The sequence below is a fragment of the Pelophylax lessonae genome (assembly GCF_965119305.1).
Source record: "Pelophylax lessonae genome assembly, chromosome: 4".
NCBI lineage: Eukaryota > Metazoa > Chordata > Amphibia > Anura > Ranidae > Pelophylax > Pelophylax lessonae.
This window is the reverse complement of record NC_138771.1, coordinates 622,457,334-622,472,812: the sequence shown is the minus strand read 5'-3', so window position 1 is coordinate 622,472,812 and position 15,479 is coordinate 622,457,334. Positions and strand designations below refer to the sequence as shown.

General features: G+C 44.1%; 1 protein-coding gene across 3 annotated transcripts in view; it reads left to right on the top strand.

Moving 5' to 3' along the window:
* The window catches only part of MOGAT3 (monoacylglycerol O-acyltransferase 3), a 61,402-nt gene that overhangs the window by 32,666 nt on the left and 13,257 nt on the right, over positions 1-15,479 (top strand). For all 3 annotated transcript variants that reach the window (XM_082255493.1, XM_082255494.1, XM_082255495.1), the window contains 3 exons: positions 2,043-2,247; positions 4,435-4,609; positions 10,943-11,145. In XM_082255493.1, coding sequence (XP_082111619.1) covers positions 2,043-2,247; positions 4,435-4,609; positions 10,943-11,145 — 583 coding nt within the window. The remainder of the gene's footprint in view (positions 1-2,042; positions 2,248-4,434; positions 4,610-10,942; positions 11,146-15,479) is intronic.

Below are 15,479 nucleotides of genomic sequence, written 5' to 3'. Positions count from 1 at the left end.
GTGACATAGACTGGCATTTAGAAGAGCAAGGATGAACAATCTATAAAAAAATCTTGAAAGCTCTAGAAAATATCTTCTAAAGGTACTGATGTGCCTACAACAGGGGTCCTCAAACTACGGCCCGCGGGCCGCATCCGGCCCACCAGGGTCCTGAACCCGGCCGGCCAAGGCCGCCTAACCTATAATCAAAACGGCCGCTGTCTGCTGACATTATTTATTTATTACTTTTGCGTGTGCAGGAAATTGGCTGTGGCGGCTGCCAATTGGCTGTGTTACTGACGCGCTGCATTCTGGGAGTTGTAGTCCTGACTGCGCTCCAGTTCCTTTTGGCGGTGGGTGGGGAGAACTGAGCAGGGGCGCGTAGCAGGAAACTACAACTACCGGAGACTTTGAAGGCGGGCAGAGGCGGGATGCACAGCGCATCAGGGAACAGGTTACGCACATCACATGACCCAGTCAGGCTGGGTGCTGGATGGCTGCAACAGTGCAACCTGAAGCTTTAGAAGTGAGAGCAGCTTACTTTGGACTGGGAGTCTTCGGACTGGAGGCAGGGAGCGCCAGCCTGCCAGGGGACGCATGTGACTGATGCGCGCTAGGCACTGGCTGCAGCTTGAAGTGGTCATCACCCCCAGGAGGCCAAGCAAGGACCTGATGAGCTGTCAACGGCATCACTGAGGTGAGACACCCTGACACCCGCAGCTGTCTCCCACATCCCATCTCCCCCCCCATACACCCCATTTACCCTGCCCCAGTGCCCTGCCCACCCAGTAACCTCAAAATAGGAAATAGCCCTCAACACTGTCTGGCTGTCAGGTCCTGTGATGGCTATGGCCTGTGGGTCCTGCTGGGAGCTGGCCATGGCCTGTTGGTCCTGCTGGCCATGGCCTGTGGGTCCTGCTGGGAGCTGGCCATGGCCTGTGGGTCCTGCTGGGAGCTAGCCATGGCCTGTGGGTCCTGCAGGGAGCTGGCCATAGCCTGTGGGTCCTGCTGGGAGCTGGCCATGGCCTGTTGGTCTGATTGGGAGCTGGCTATGGCCTGTTGGTCCTGCTGGGAGCTGGCCATGGCCAGCTCCCAGCAGAACCTACAGGCCAGCGGCCAGCAGGACCCACAGGCCATGGCTAGCTCCTAGCAGAACTTTCAGGCCAACAGCCTGCAGGACCAACAGCGATGGGCACTGGTGAGGTTGCATTGATGGGCACCGATGAGGCTGAGCTAATGGGCACTGATCAGGCTGCACTGATGGGCACTGGTGAGGATCCATTGATGGACACTGCTGAGGCTGCATTAATGGACACTGTTGAGGCTGCATTGATGGGCAGTAATGAGGCTGCTCTGATGGGCACTGGTGACGCTGCATTAATCCTTAGATCTTAGGGGTTCGAGCTGGGACTTGAAGTCCATTATTTTGGGAGGTATGAACTTCCTAAAAGTGAAGGACTGCAAATTTCAGCATGAACCCCTCAGAGCTGAGGACGTGACACCCCCTCCTAACTAGTGAACACAAGCCCCTGAAATCCCCTGAGAATGTGACCCCCCCCCCCCCAAAAGTGAAGGACTACTAGTCCCAGCATGAACCCCTCAGAGCTGAGGACATGACAGCCCCCCAACTATTTAAGGGCTATAAGTCCCAGCATGAGCCCCTGAGATTTAAGAATGTGACCCCTTAGATCTCATGAGTTCATGCTGGGACTTGTAGTCATTCACTAGTTGGGAGGGGGTCAGATCTTCAGGTCTGAGGTGTTCATTCATAAGATAAAAGTGAATGCAGCAATGCAAATATTTTCCATGGATATTTTTCTGCTGCTATATGTCCTCAGTCTGGACATCTCCTGTATCATGCCCAGAGGCTTTGACTTTATCCTGTCATGTGTCTGTTCTCTCTAACACTGAATATTCACTAAATTGTATGCGCAGCCTTTTGGTGAAGTTGAGGGCCACAATTGAGGCCTAAAGTTTCAAGAAAGATGACCACCACTGTATTAGACTGTGTACATCATGTTTAATATAAGTATTGTTTATTTGTATCTTCTGAATCTTGACAGCTGGTGCCGGCTTCTCCACTCAGCCCCGACAGGAATTACGTCCTTGGTTGTCACCCTCATGGCATTTTCTCTACTTCCTCATTTTGCAACTTTGGTACTGAGGCCACCGGCTTCTCTAAACTGTATCCAGGGGTCCGTCCTTGGCTGGCAGTCCTATCGGGCATGTTCAGACTTCCCATTTATCGTGATTACGTCATGTCTGCTGGTAAGGCTTTTGATTAAATTAAATAATAACTTTTTTTTTGCTGCTTTAAATATTAAAGTGGAGTTCCCGCCTATTTTGCAACTTTAGTGATTCCTGGAGTGCTCGCTATGCTGATCAACAATTGGGCATTTTCTATTTTTTTGGGGGATCCCTTACCTTATTTTCAGGGCATTTTTGATTGTACTTCCTCCTTCTCCCCCCTCTGTGGCCACGGCCACCGACATCACTTCCGCCTTTGCATTGCATCCTGGGAGCTGTTTGTCATCACTCACAGGAGGCTGGAATCAGGAAGAACTCCCAGAACACTCCCTGGAATCAGGAAGAAGGACACAACAGATTACACTGTGGCTTCAGATGCCCACGTCTAAGATGGCCGCGCCCAGACAGCAATTTTTAAAGTAAGATTTTGACTAAGATCCAATACTGTACACCTTGTAAGTATGAGAATAGCGGTTCTGTAAAGGGCGATGGATAAGTATTATAGGGGTATTTTTAGTTAAAAAAGGTATTTGAGGCCGGAACTCTGCTTTAAGTGCATGCAGTCAATTTACCTGATTTATGTGATAAAACCATTAGGCTACTTATATAAAAATGTAAAAAAACTGGATTAATTCTATGCATTGATCAGGTTACTTTTTTCATTATAACGATCCTGTAATAACGTACTGTTCATTTTGGTCTTCATTTTGTCAATAAATCATTAACTCATTAAATTGACCCCAATAGGAAGACTGGCCCTCGTATCCTGAGCCCCTGACAGTAATTCATGGAGTCTTAGCCTTTAAGACTTTACTAAAAAAGTTTTTTCATCTGTGTTCTGTGCTGAAAACAGGGACACAGCAAAAAAAAAATAAATAAATAAAAGCTTTAATCCTTCCCTGCTCTAACAAGATCAATAACTTAAAAAAGAAAAAAAAAAAACACTAAATTGAAAAAAGAAAGGAATCTTTTTTAAAGCTCAGTCAGACCCAGAGACCCTTGATCTTTAAAATACCCCAATTTAAAAAAGAAACTCTTACAAAAAATAAGTATGCTCCGGCTAACTAATGCAAAAATAGCATAAATACACCTTAATAAATTAGATGGACTAAAAACATTTAAGCCACTCTTGCAAGTTTTCATGCATAAAAATTCTTCTAGCTTTTTTAAATTGAAGGGGATGTGGCGAGTGTGCATATACATGCGTATTTGAACGTGCATGTGTGTACTGATGAGCATTTTTTTACTGATCTAGATGCAGCGCAAGTTTAAGCCCCTGTGTGTACAGCCCCATTAACATGATAGTAAACTCTCGTTGTTTGTTTTTATCTACAGGTATGCTTATAATAAAGCTTACCTGTAGGTAAAATAAATGTCTCCTAAACGTGCGCCATTTAGGAGATATTCTTGTGAGCAGCAGCCGGTGACATCACTGGTGCATGCGCTCTGAAGGAACCGCTTTAAAAACAATAGACTGCATTTAGGTCTTTAAAAAAAAAATGCCTGAATGCCTTAAAACATAGTATTTTTTAGGTGACCAAGCGCTAGAGCCCTACATGTTTTTAGTATTATTATTTTATTAAAAGGTACTCACCTCTTCCTCCCATGCTGTTTTTTCCCCTTGCATCTGTAGTGTTGTGTTTTCTTTTTTTGGGAGTTAAGTCCTGCTTTAAGTTGCTCCTTTTATGTTTTTCTTAGGGGTATTTTGGAGGATGCCCAACACTTTACATATGGAACGCCCTATCTACATAAACTATTGTTTGGAGTTAGGCTCAGTTTACACCTCTGCGATCCGGATTGTGGGCTAAATTGCCGCGATTCTGTTTCCGATTCCAGAATTGTGGAAAAATGCAGAATGCACTTGCGATGCCATTATTTCTTAATGGCACCCCAAATGCAGGTCGATTTTGCAATGAATGTTGAACGACAAATCAGTCTACAGTCGCAGCAAAAATCGCAACGTTCCTAGTTCTGTGCTAAGATTTGGTATATGAGCTTCTTTGGAGTGGTTTTGGAGCAGAGAGAGGCCCATTCAAACGAATGTTGCTGCTCCAAAAACGCTCCACTAAAAAACAAAAAGAGGGGAAAAAAAACAAGTTGCAGCAGCTGTCGCTGCAGATCGCTCAGGTGTGAATGGAGCCTTGGGCTTTAATCTAGTAAAGTCTTTTTCTTATGTTCTATTACCTTTTCCTCTACCTTCTTTTCTAGGATGTGCTCCTGTAAATAAGGACAGCCTGAAATACATCCTCACCAACTGCGGCACTGGGAATGCGCTATTTATTGTGGTGGGAGGAGCAGCGGAGTCCCTGCAAAGCAGTCCAGGACAACACATCGTCACACTGGAAGGCAGGAAGGGATTTGTCCGACTGGCCTTGGAGAATGGGTAGGTTACATCACCGCATGATGTTCCTCTGGGGCAAGCAGGAACCAAAAAATGACACACTGGGCCTGTTCTGACCGGTGGCAGTAATAATCTGGTATCATGTTATAACTACCAAAATGTAGCATTTCTCTGTGTTCATTGCTTCAGGCTGCTTCGGTTGAGATGCTTCCGATAGTTAGTGTGGTGGGTGATATTAAGGCCTTGCTCACACTGACAGCTGAGGGGCAATAAAAGGAGGCCGCGTTGATCTCCGTTTTTTCCGCCACGCCCTTCGAGCCACAAATTAACATGGCCAGGAGCTGTTAGTAAACATTGCTGTGGTTGTACCGTGGTCTGATAAAATCTTTACAATTGCCATAAAACTTGACCTATTCAAGTGAATGAGACTATGCTGCCCATGCAAAATCCATGCAGTCGCGTGAGTCCATGCAGTGTGAACTTTCAATGGGTAAAGCAGGATTACAATGTGACATTTTGCCTCCTAGCCACTCTGAAAAGTTTTTTAGAGGGGCGGTAAACTCTACCGCACATTTAAACAAAGTCTAACTGAGTTATGAATATCTATCCACCCTAGCCAATCACAGAAGGTTCTGGTTCAGTGGTAAAGCAGAGGAAAGATGAATGTTTGGTAACCCTTCCAGAGTGTTTTTCTCTCCTTGACCTTGCCTCAACTTGGGACTTGTGCTAGAGGCTCAGGGAATTTCAGGTGCCCTGCTGGAGGGTATATCCAGAGAGATCTGTGCAGGACAATAGTAGACATAATGGGGCATCTGTAACTGAATCTTCAGTGCTGAAGTGGTGCAACTGCCGCTGGAACCTGCAAGAAACATTTACTGCTCATAAATCAAGGTTACTATGGCTGCTATCAAAGAGTCAAGAGCTAAATTGATAAGAGAAAGTGAAATATCTATTGCAACTTAAGAAAATTTGTAATTGCTACAACAGGGGCAATATAGATCTGATCTTGCTGTTATAAAAAGGCCAAATACTGCCAAGAGGCTGATATTTGAGGGCCAACTAGAAAATAACACCTAAGCCATTTTGTTATTTTTGGGTAACCTGTACCCCATCCCTCTCTCGTAGAATTGAGTTCAGCAACAAATTGTAAAAAAAGACTAAAGTGACAGATGCCCAACTGTTTTTCACCAAACTATACACCAAGGATCCAACCTTGGGAGGTAAATGTTGACCTGCCACACCACCACCCTTAGAGAAAGAGCACTACAAACATTTACTGATAGGCTACATATTTTGACCTGCTATTTACTTCATAGTACAAAGCTCAAAGTGGTAATTAAACTCTCAAATTATAAGAATTCCTACGAGCAACCTTTTTATGGTAGATTTTTTGAAAAAATGCCGCAGACACTTCACTTCTCATAAACAAGTGCAATTGAGCTATTAAATGTAAAATAGTGTTGCACAAAATAAAAAAACTATTAAAAGAGAATATATTGGTAATAAAATGTGTGAATGAAATATTATATACTGGGTCCTATTTAAAATTAGATAAATCTCTGCGCTCAAATGAATAAAATAAATACCTATAATTCCTCGAAAGTGTTCACTAAATTTTTCATAAAACCAAAGTCCTTATTTAGTCATGGCAGTGAATAAATAGTGAATCATAAAACAATGTAATAATGATAATAAATTTACAATGTCACCAGTAAAAATATTTGTGCAAATAGTAAGCAATATACCATTGATAATACAATATCACCAATAAAAATATGTGCAAATAGCAAACAATATCATAAGCGAATATATATAAATAAATTAGTAGTGTCCAATAAATTCTGTGATATAAAGTGCCAATAAACAGTCCGCTATATGTGCTCAAGCCACCAGATATGTGGCTGTGCTCCCGAAAACCAAGTGAGTGACCAGGGTGTCACAGCTGTTTCCTAATTGTGCACCCCCTTGTGATTGGGCGCTCACCTTGTGTATAAAGTAAATGCGCTCAAATGCTGAATGCCTGACGACTCCAGATGATCTATTCCCATATCTCCTCTTTAGCAATCTCGTATCGGATGTAATTGGGTATAAATGCTAGATATCCGGCAGATCCCGGGAATCTTATCCCCTTAGATAAACCATTTATCCTTACAGTGATCCATATACATGGAATAGAAAAAGCTCACAATAGTGCTTATATCATTTTAAAACCTTCTTTATTCCATTAAAAAAGCGGTGATACACTCACATTTACCGGTGCATCCATGCACCTTTAGATAGCCCCTTAGATGATAATCCTCTTTACAATGCCGTTGTGGTATAGTGGGAGACGCCACAGCTGAGTCCTTATCCCCTGCAGTGGATATCGCTAACAGCCCGACAGTCTCACAACCAAGTTCCGTGAAGCGCTCCGTCCGTCCTTGCCCCTCCCCTACGCGTGACGACACAAGGGACCACGTGTCTTCCTCAGGGGGATTTTTAAAACACGTGGTCCCTTGTGTCATCACTCGTAGGGGAGGGGCAAGGACGGACGGAGCGCTTCAAGGAACTTGGTTGTGAGACTGTCGGGCTGTTAGTGATATCCACTGCAGGGGATAAGGGCTCAGCTGCGGCGTCCCCCACTATACCACAACGGCTGAGGATAAAAGACACCATGGAAAGTAAAATAGTTGTGTGTAAGTAAATAGTCAAAAACCTCCAACACAAATTATCAGTAAAGCAGATAATTCTGTATGATATTCCAGATAAAAGATATAGCTTCCCTTGCTAGATGGTGAGGAACATTGGAATACAGACTGATGACATCACAAGTCAACCAAACATAATCCTGTTTCCTTAGAACACCATTCATTAGATTAAGGAGGTAATTGGTGTCTTTAAGATAGCTAGGCAAAAAACACACTAGAGGTTGCAGTTGGCCATCCAACCATTGACCTAGCTCCTCATTTAAAGAGTCAATGCCCATAAGAATTAGTCTGCCTCGTAGAGGGTCCAGACCCTTATGGGTTTAGGGAAGAAATGAACCATGGACAGCTTCAGCAAGGGGGCAGAGAGTGGGCGCAGGGTGGCACACCCCTTTAATTTCATGCATTAGCAGTGGGGGATGGGGTCACAGTTCCTCATTCTTGCCTTGGGTGCTGGACAAACCTTTCCTGGTTCTGCCATTCAGAATCTTTTGCAATCCACAGGGATGTGCGTGCTCCCACATAATGTGAACAGGGCCTAAGAGAGGATTGCAGTGTAGTGCTACCCCAAAAGGAGTCACTTTCCGCTTGCACCTCTGACACACCTCGTTCAATAAAAGTTACTGCAAACACTTAAAAAACACAATACCTTTAACTTGACTGTGAATTAGTACCAGGAAATAGACAAAAGACTTTTTAGCAGTAAATTAACCCTAATGTATTCATATGGGTTAGAGTAAAGGGTGTTTTAAGGATTAGTTTACACACAGAAGGTAGGTTCAGACACAGTTCGCTAGACAGTATAATCATTATGCCAAGATAACATAGACTGGAGTCCTCTAGCATTAGACTGAGATTGACTCGTAAATCAGCAAAGTCAGCAATAAACAGAGCATATAAGCATTAACTGTAATGTGAACAATAATACTAAAACTAGTCTAGAGTGCACTGTAGAAAATGGCTATGATATGGTGTAATGTCCCCTGAGGGGTACCTCTTAGCATAAGCAATAGGTGAAGGTCTCTGTGTAGCAGCTGTAAAGATGCAGTCTTTAGTTCTAGCTCTTTGGCTGACTAGTGTAGGCACATAGATGTACCATTGGTGCACATGAGATTAATCTCCGCCAAGTCTGCTGGCAACAATAAGGCTACTAGATGATTATATAGATGATTATATGGTCATTTCCAGAGGGCTCAGTCTCTCTGGCAGCAAATAATAAATCCCACAGCAGACGCTCCCTGGTCTCAGTGCTTTGCACCTCACCGTCCGGTCATAAACCTCAATTAGTCGACTCTATGCTCTCCACCCAGGTGACTCTGGCTGTTGGCATATCTGGACTCGGCACTCCAGATCCTGCTCAGGCCGCTGTTATGCACTGGACAGCGATGTGCACTCTCCAGGTTCCCTCATGGCAAGAGGAAGCTGTATCCTCTATAGCAGTGGTCCTCAACCCTGGTCCTCAGGGCCCACTAACAGGCCAGGTTTGCAAGATAACTGAAATACATCCCAGGTGATATAATTTGCTGCTCAGTGATTGCAGTACTCTAGTCTGCATCTCCCCAAGGTAATACTTAAAATCTGGCCTTGTTAGTGGGCCCTGAGGACCGGAGTTGAGGACCACTGCTCTATAGCCTAAGAAAATGCAGCTATTTCCCCTCCTTCTGACAATCTCCCTCTGGAAAATGCACTTCAATTGTCAATAGAAGTCCACAGTATGGCTCCCTTCCTGAACTTCATTTCCCACGTTCCATTGCTGCCAGCATAGAAGTCTATGGAGCTCCTTGACTTCCCACCCCCCCCGTTGGCAAAAGGCAGACAGTGAGATGAATCAGCATATCAGTTTAGGGACAGTGTATAGAGCCCATGCAAACTGAAAACATGACTACATAGCCAAGTACTGGGCTACATCCCCTTATTTTGGTGAGAGTTTTTCTCATTTGCTGTAGTGTCTCTGGAACAGGAACTAAAGGGAAAACAATAGCAAAAAAAAAAAAAACTTGATAGGTGTTCCAAACATTCCTACTCCATCCAAAGTAAACCACTTGCCGACCGCCTAACATACATGTACTGTAGCAGGCTGGCTCTGTTGCACAAAATCACATACCTGTACGTCATTTTGTACAATAGCCACTAGGTGACTTGCACTCGCCACTGGAGGCACGATTGCATGCTGTTTGGACAGAGGGGGAGCCAATCAGTGGGTCCTGGTGGACATTGGGCCACCTGTGATGGTTCCCGAGGAAGGTAGAACGGTGATCTGCCTATGTAAACAAGGCAGATCGCCGTTCTGACAGGGGAGAAGATAGAGATCTTTTGTTCCTGCTAAGCAGGAACATGGATCTCTGTCTTGCCCCAGTCAGGGCAACCCCCACACAGTTAGAAAGCACCCCTTAGGAACACATTTAACCCTTTGATCACCCCTGGTGTTAACTCTTTCCCTGCCAGTGCCATTAGTACAGCAACAGTGCATATTTTTAGCACTGATCACTGAAATAATGTCACTGGTCCCCAAAAAAGTGTCAAAAGTGTCAGTTAGGTGTCTGATTTGTCCACCGCAATGTCACAGTCCCTCTAAAAATTGATGATTGCCGCCATTACTAGTAAAAAAATTTAATAAATAAAAATGCCATAAAAATATCCCATAGTTTGTAGACGTGATAACTTTTACGCAAACCAATCAATATAAACTTATTGGGGTTTTTTTTTTTTGTTACCAAAAACATGTAGTAGAATACATATTGGCCTGACTTTTTACATTTTTTTTATTGGATATGTTTTATAGCAGGAAGTAAAAAATATTGGGGCTTTTTTCAAAATTATCGCTCTTTTTTTTTTATAGCACAAAAAATAAAAACCGGAGAAGTGATCAAATACCACCAAAAGAAAGCTCTATATGTGGGGAAAACAATACATCAATTTTTTTTGTGTGCAGAATTGCACGACCTCGCAATTGTCAGTTAAAATAATGAAGTGCCGTATCACAAAATTGGCCTGGTCGTTAAGGGGGTAAAACCTTCCCGGGCTGTTAAAGCGGAGTTCTGGCCTCAAAATCGAAAAAATCGATTTTGGGCCATCCGCTTGCTGAGGGCCACCTGATAAAGAAATGGATGCTCCCAATTATTTTTTTTTTTGGTCACTTACCTTGATATTGAATATACTTACCTTCTTTCCACTTCCTCCCTCTGCGGCCACGGCCCGCGGCGTCGCTTCCGGTTTGCGATGATTCCTGGGAGCTGAACGGCATCGCTCCCAGGAGTCAATGCGCCTGCACTGGCCCCGCTCGTCACTTCCGGTGCAGGCGCGCCATTCCCTGCTAAACAGCTTCTGGGCATGCCCAGAAGCTGTGCAGGGATGCCGCGTTTGCACCAGAAGTAACGAGTGGGGCCGGTGCAGGGCATTGTGGGACTCCGACATCACAAAGAGGCCGCAGAAGAGGATGCGCTGGCTTCAGCTGCCCACACCTGAGATGGCAGCGCTGGAGAAGAACTTTTCAAGGTAAGTATTTCTTCTTACAGGTAAGTGCGACCCGGGACAGTTCAGAGGCTATCCATTATGGAATGTACTAGCCCTGACTGTCCCGGGGGTATTTTTATCTAAATTTGACCCTCCGCTTTAAAGAAAAAAAACATTTTGGCTTTAAATGCACTTTAATGAGATCACACAGTATAACTGCATCTCTCATTTCCTGCAGGGCAGATCTTGTGCCGGTGTATTGCTTCGGAGAGAATGACCTCTATGAACAGGTTCGCTTTACTCCGGGCTCCTGGAGCTGGAAGCTGCAACTCCTCTTCCAGAAATATGTGGGATTTGCCCCCTGCCTTTTCAAAGGCACCGGAGTGTTCAAGGAAGGCAGCTGGGGCCTAAACCCCTTCCCTCGACCTGTAACTAGTGTAGGTGAGTATGATGTTTGAACTTTCTGTGACACAGTCCACAAGCAAGAAGAAGCTGGAGAGGGTAGAATCAGAGAAGGAAGCTGGAGAGAACAGAATCAGAGAAGGAAGCTGGAGAGAACAGAATCAGAGAAGGAAGCTGGAGATGGTAAAATTAGAGAATGATGCTGGAGAGGATAGAGTCAGATAAGGAAACTGGAGAGAACAGAATCAGAGAAGGAAGCTGGCGATGGTAAAATTAGAGAATGATGCTGGAGAGGATAGAGTCAGAGAAGGAAACTGGAGAGAACAGAATCAGAGAAGAAAGCTGGAGATGGTAAAATGATAGAAGGATGCTAGAGAGAACAGAATCAGAGAAGAAAGCTGGAGATGGTAGATTTAGAGAAGGAAGCTGGAGAGCACAGAATAAATAAATAAATCACCGGGACTGGAAGGCTTGCATCCAAGTGTTCTTTAAGAGCTCAGTCAGGTGATTGCCAGTTATCACCATTATTCTTGATCTTTAAGGATAGTCTACAAAAAAGGGGCCGAGATATATCCCAGGTAACTATAGGCCGGTCAGCCTAACATCAGTAGTCTGCAAGATTTTGGAGGGAATGTTAAGGGACCACATACAAGACTTTAGTAATGAAAACGGTATTATTAGTAGTAATCAGCATGGATTCATGAAAAATCATTCTAGCCAAACCAATCTATTAACCTTCTATGATGAAGTGAGCTGCCACCTAGATAAAGGAAAGCCTGTGGACGTGGTGTATCTGGAGTTTGCAAAGGCATTTGATACCGTTCCCCATAAACGCTTACTGTACAAACTAAGGAAGGTAGGTATGGACCATAAGGTGAGTACCTGGATAGAGAACTGACTCCAGGGGAGAGTGCAAAGGGTGGTGATTAATGGGGATTAATGGGGAGTACTCGGATTGGGCGGGTGTGGAAAGTGGGGTCCCCCAGGGTTCTGTCCTGGGGCCAATCCTGTTTAATTTATTCATAAATGATCTAGAGGAGGGGATATCGAGTACAATCTCAGTATTTGCGGATGATACTAAACTAAGCATGCCAATATCTTCTATGCAGGATGTGGAAATCTTACAAGCGGACCTGAACAAAATAATGGGGTGGGCAACTACATGGCAGATGAGGTTTAATGTTTAAAAATATAAAGTAATGCACTTGGGCAATGCAAATTGAAAAACTGATAAAAACTCGCGCCAAGTGAATAATTAAATATGTGTGTATGGAATACATTTAGGATTGCAGCTGCCACACATCCACCAATAGGGGGAAAACAGTATATATTATCTTGAAGTAGTAACCTCAATTTTAGCAGCGCATATACCTTACCATACTAAATATATCCTACAAAATAGATAGTGCTTATTATAAAGTGACTGTGTTATAAATTAATATCTCTGTGCAATATTAAAGTGCTATAGTGACAAAGCCAGGGTGCTCCCCTTGCTATAATATCAATCCATTTTAAAAATAAAATATATTAAAGTGCATGTACTACAATCACATAAAATGCTGTTTACCAATTCATGGATAAACATACAACGAACAATCCTATATGCATAAATACTCAAACCAATTTATGAATTATTAAGTAATAAGGTGCATACACATCAATCAGTAAAGTGCTTTTGTGCTCTGTGCAACTTCAATTGATCACTCAAAGTCCAGTGTGTATATATCATAAATTGTCCCAGTGAGGTGTCCACAACCATGCAGGGGAACAGTGATGGTGGGTATCTCCTATTCACTCGTGCGGGGATGGCCAGAGTATGAGCTTACAAGATGAATCTGATCCCTGTTACCTTATGGCAACCTGGATCCTAGAATGCTTATTTGCAGATATGGTGTCAGAAAGCCCTCTTGTCCACTCTCCTCGGTATCAGGGTAACCTGTTTATCTCGGGACGGGTATTTAGAGCAAAAACAAGGGACTCCTCATGATGTAGTAGTTTAAACAAGCCATTTCATTTATTAAAATAAGTTAAAATCAAATACAAGTCAGTGAAAATATAACATTGCCCTATACGGCAGCCGCATGCACTTTTACCGGATAGAAGGTGTCACCAAGCTCGTCAGGTTACATGTAATGTTGTCCCTTCCTGGCGTGCAGTCCAACACCCGGCGTGCGTTCCACGGCTATACTCAAACTCACTGTAACTAGCAACAAAAGTGAGTACACCCCTAAGTGAAAACGTTCAAATTGGTCCCAAAGTGTCAATATTTTGTGTGGCCACCATTATTTTCCAGCACTGCCTTAACCCTCTTGGGCATGGAGTTCACCAGAGCTTCACAAGTTGCCACTGGAGTCCTCTTCCACTCCTCCATGATGACATCATGGAGCTGGTGGATGTTAGAGACCTTGCGCTCCTCCACCTTCCATTTGAGGATGCCCCACAGATGTGTTAGGTCTGGAGACATGCTTGGCCAGTCCATCACCTTTACCCTCAGCTTCTTTAGCTGTGGTTGTCTTGGAGGTGTGTTTGGGTTCGTTATCAGGTTCGAATACTGCCCTTTGGCCCAGTCTCCGAAGGGAGGGAATCATGCTCTCCTTCAGCATGTCACAGTACATGTTGTCATTCATTATTCCCTCAATGAACTGTAGCTCCCCAGCTCCCGGCAGCACTCATGCAGCCCCAGACCATGACACTCCCACCACCATGCTTGATTGTAGGCAAGACACACTTGTCTTTTTACTCCTCACCTGGTTGCAACCACGCACACTTGACACCAACTGAACCAAATAAGTTTATCTTGGTCTCATCAGACCACAGGACATGGTTCCAGTAATCCATGTCCTTAGTCTGATTGTCTTCAGCAAACTGTTTGCGGGCTTTCTTGTGCATCATCTTTAGAAGAGGTTTCCTCTGGGGACGTCAGCCATGCAGACCAATTTGATGCAGTGTGCGGCGTATGGTCTGAGCACTGACAGGCTGACCCCTGACCCCTTAACCTCTGCAGCAATGCTGGCAGCACTCATATGTCTATTTCCCAAAGACAACCTTTGGATATGACGCATAGCACGTGCACTTAACTTCTTTGGTCGACCATGGCAAGGCCTGTTCTGAGTGGAACCTGTCCTGTTAAACTGCTGTATGGTCTTGGCCATCGTGCTGCAGGTCAGTTTCAGGGTCTTGGCAATCTTCTTATAGCCTAGGCCATCTTTATGTAGAGCAACAATTCTTTTTTTTCAGATCCTCATGGAGTTCTTTGCTATAAGGTGCCATGTTGAACTTCTAGTGATCAGTATGAGAGAGTGAGAACAATAACACCAAATTTAGCACACTCGCGCCCCATTCACAGCTGAGACCTTGTAACACTAACGAGTCACATGACACTGGGGAGGGAAAATAGCTAATTGGGGCCCAATTTGGACATTTTTACTTAGGGGTTTGCTCACTTTTGATGTTGTAGGTTTAGACAATAATGGCTGTGTGTTAAGTTATTTTGAGGGGACAGCAAATTTACACTGTTATTCAAGCTGTACACTCACTACTTTACGTTGTAGCAAATTGTAATTTCATCAGTGTTGTCACATGAAAAGATATAATAAAATATTTACAAAAATGTGAGAAGTGTACTCACTTTTGGGAGATACTGAATCTACTCAGAGCTCCATCAAAAATAAATCAAATTTACTCTGGCTTTCCCTGCAATTCTCTGCCTTAGAGCACCCAACGAAGATCAGCTCGCCTTCAATGACCCATCAGAAGCTGAGGTCTTCATGCGGTCACTGAACTCAAATACTCAACCACACCTCTCCTCCAGGGCAACCCCAATCCCGCGCCCTTTGGATCAACAAAGTCCCAGAAAGGACTCCCCGAACCGCTCCAAACCCCACTGACTTTGCCTTCTTTTGGCTCCTTATATCAAGATATTGGGGTAAATGACTAATGTTTGACTTCTGTCCCCTCATATTGCTTTGCTAACATGTTTTGTTTCACAGTTCACTCGTAGTTAATATAGATGCATTACCCTATGGGTCTTCCCTTTCCATTCCCCTCTATGTTTTCCTCATGGGCCTCACTCGACGCTTACTCTGTGACACCTTTCCTGTTAATCTGAGCTGAGATTGCTATGCTTCTCAAACTAACGGGCATCCTAGACACCTCTCACAGGTTCAGAGTCTGGGAGCTGATCCACACAGTGACCCCATGCGGAAAAAAGCAAAGTCCTATGGTCGCTCTTTAGTTTGTTTTACATTATTTTTGTTAACCCTTTGTTTATCCCCCCATTCAGCACCTGTACCCCTTACTCCTACTTACCTATCGATCACCCAGGCTATCCCAAATTCCCACAGGAGAATCCTATGGATGCTCCTTAAGCAAAA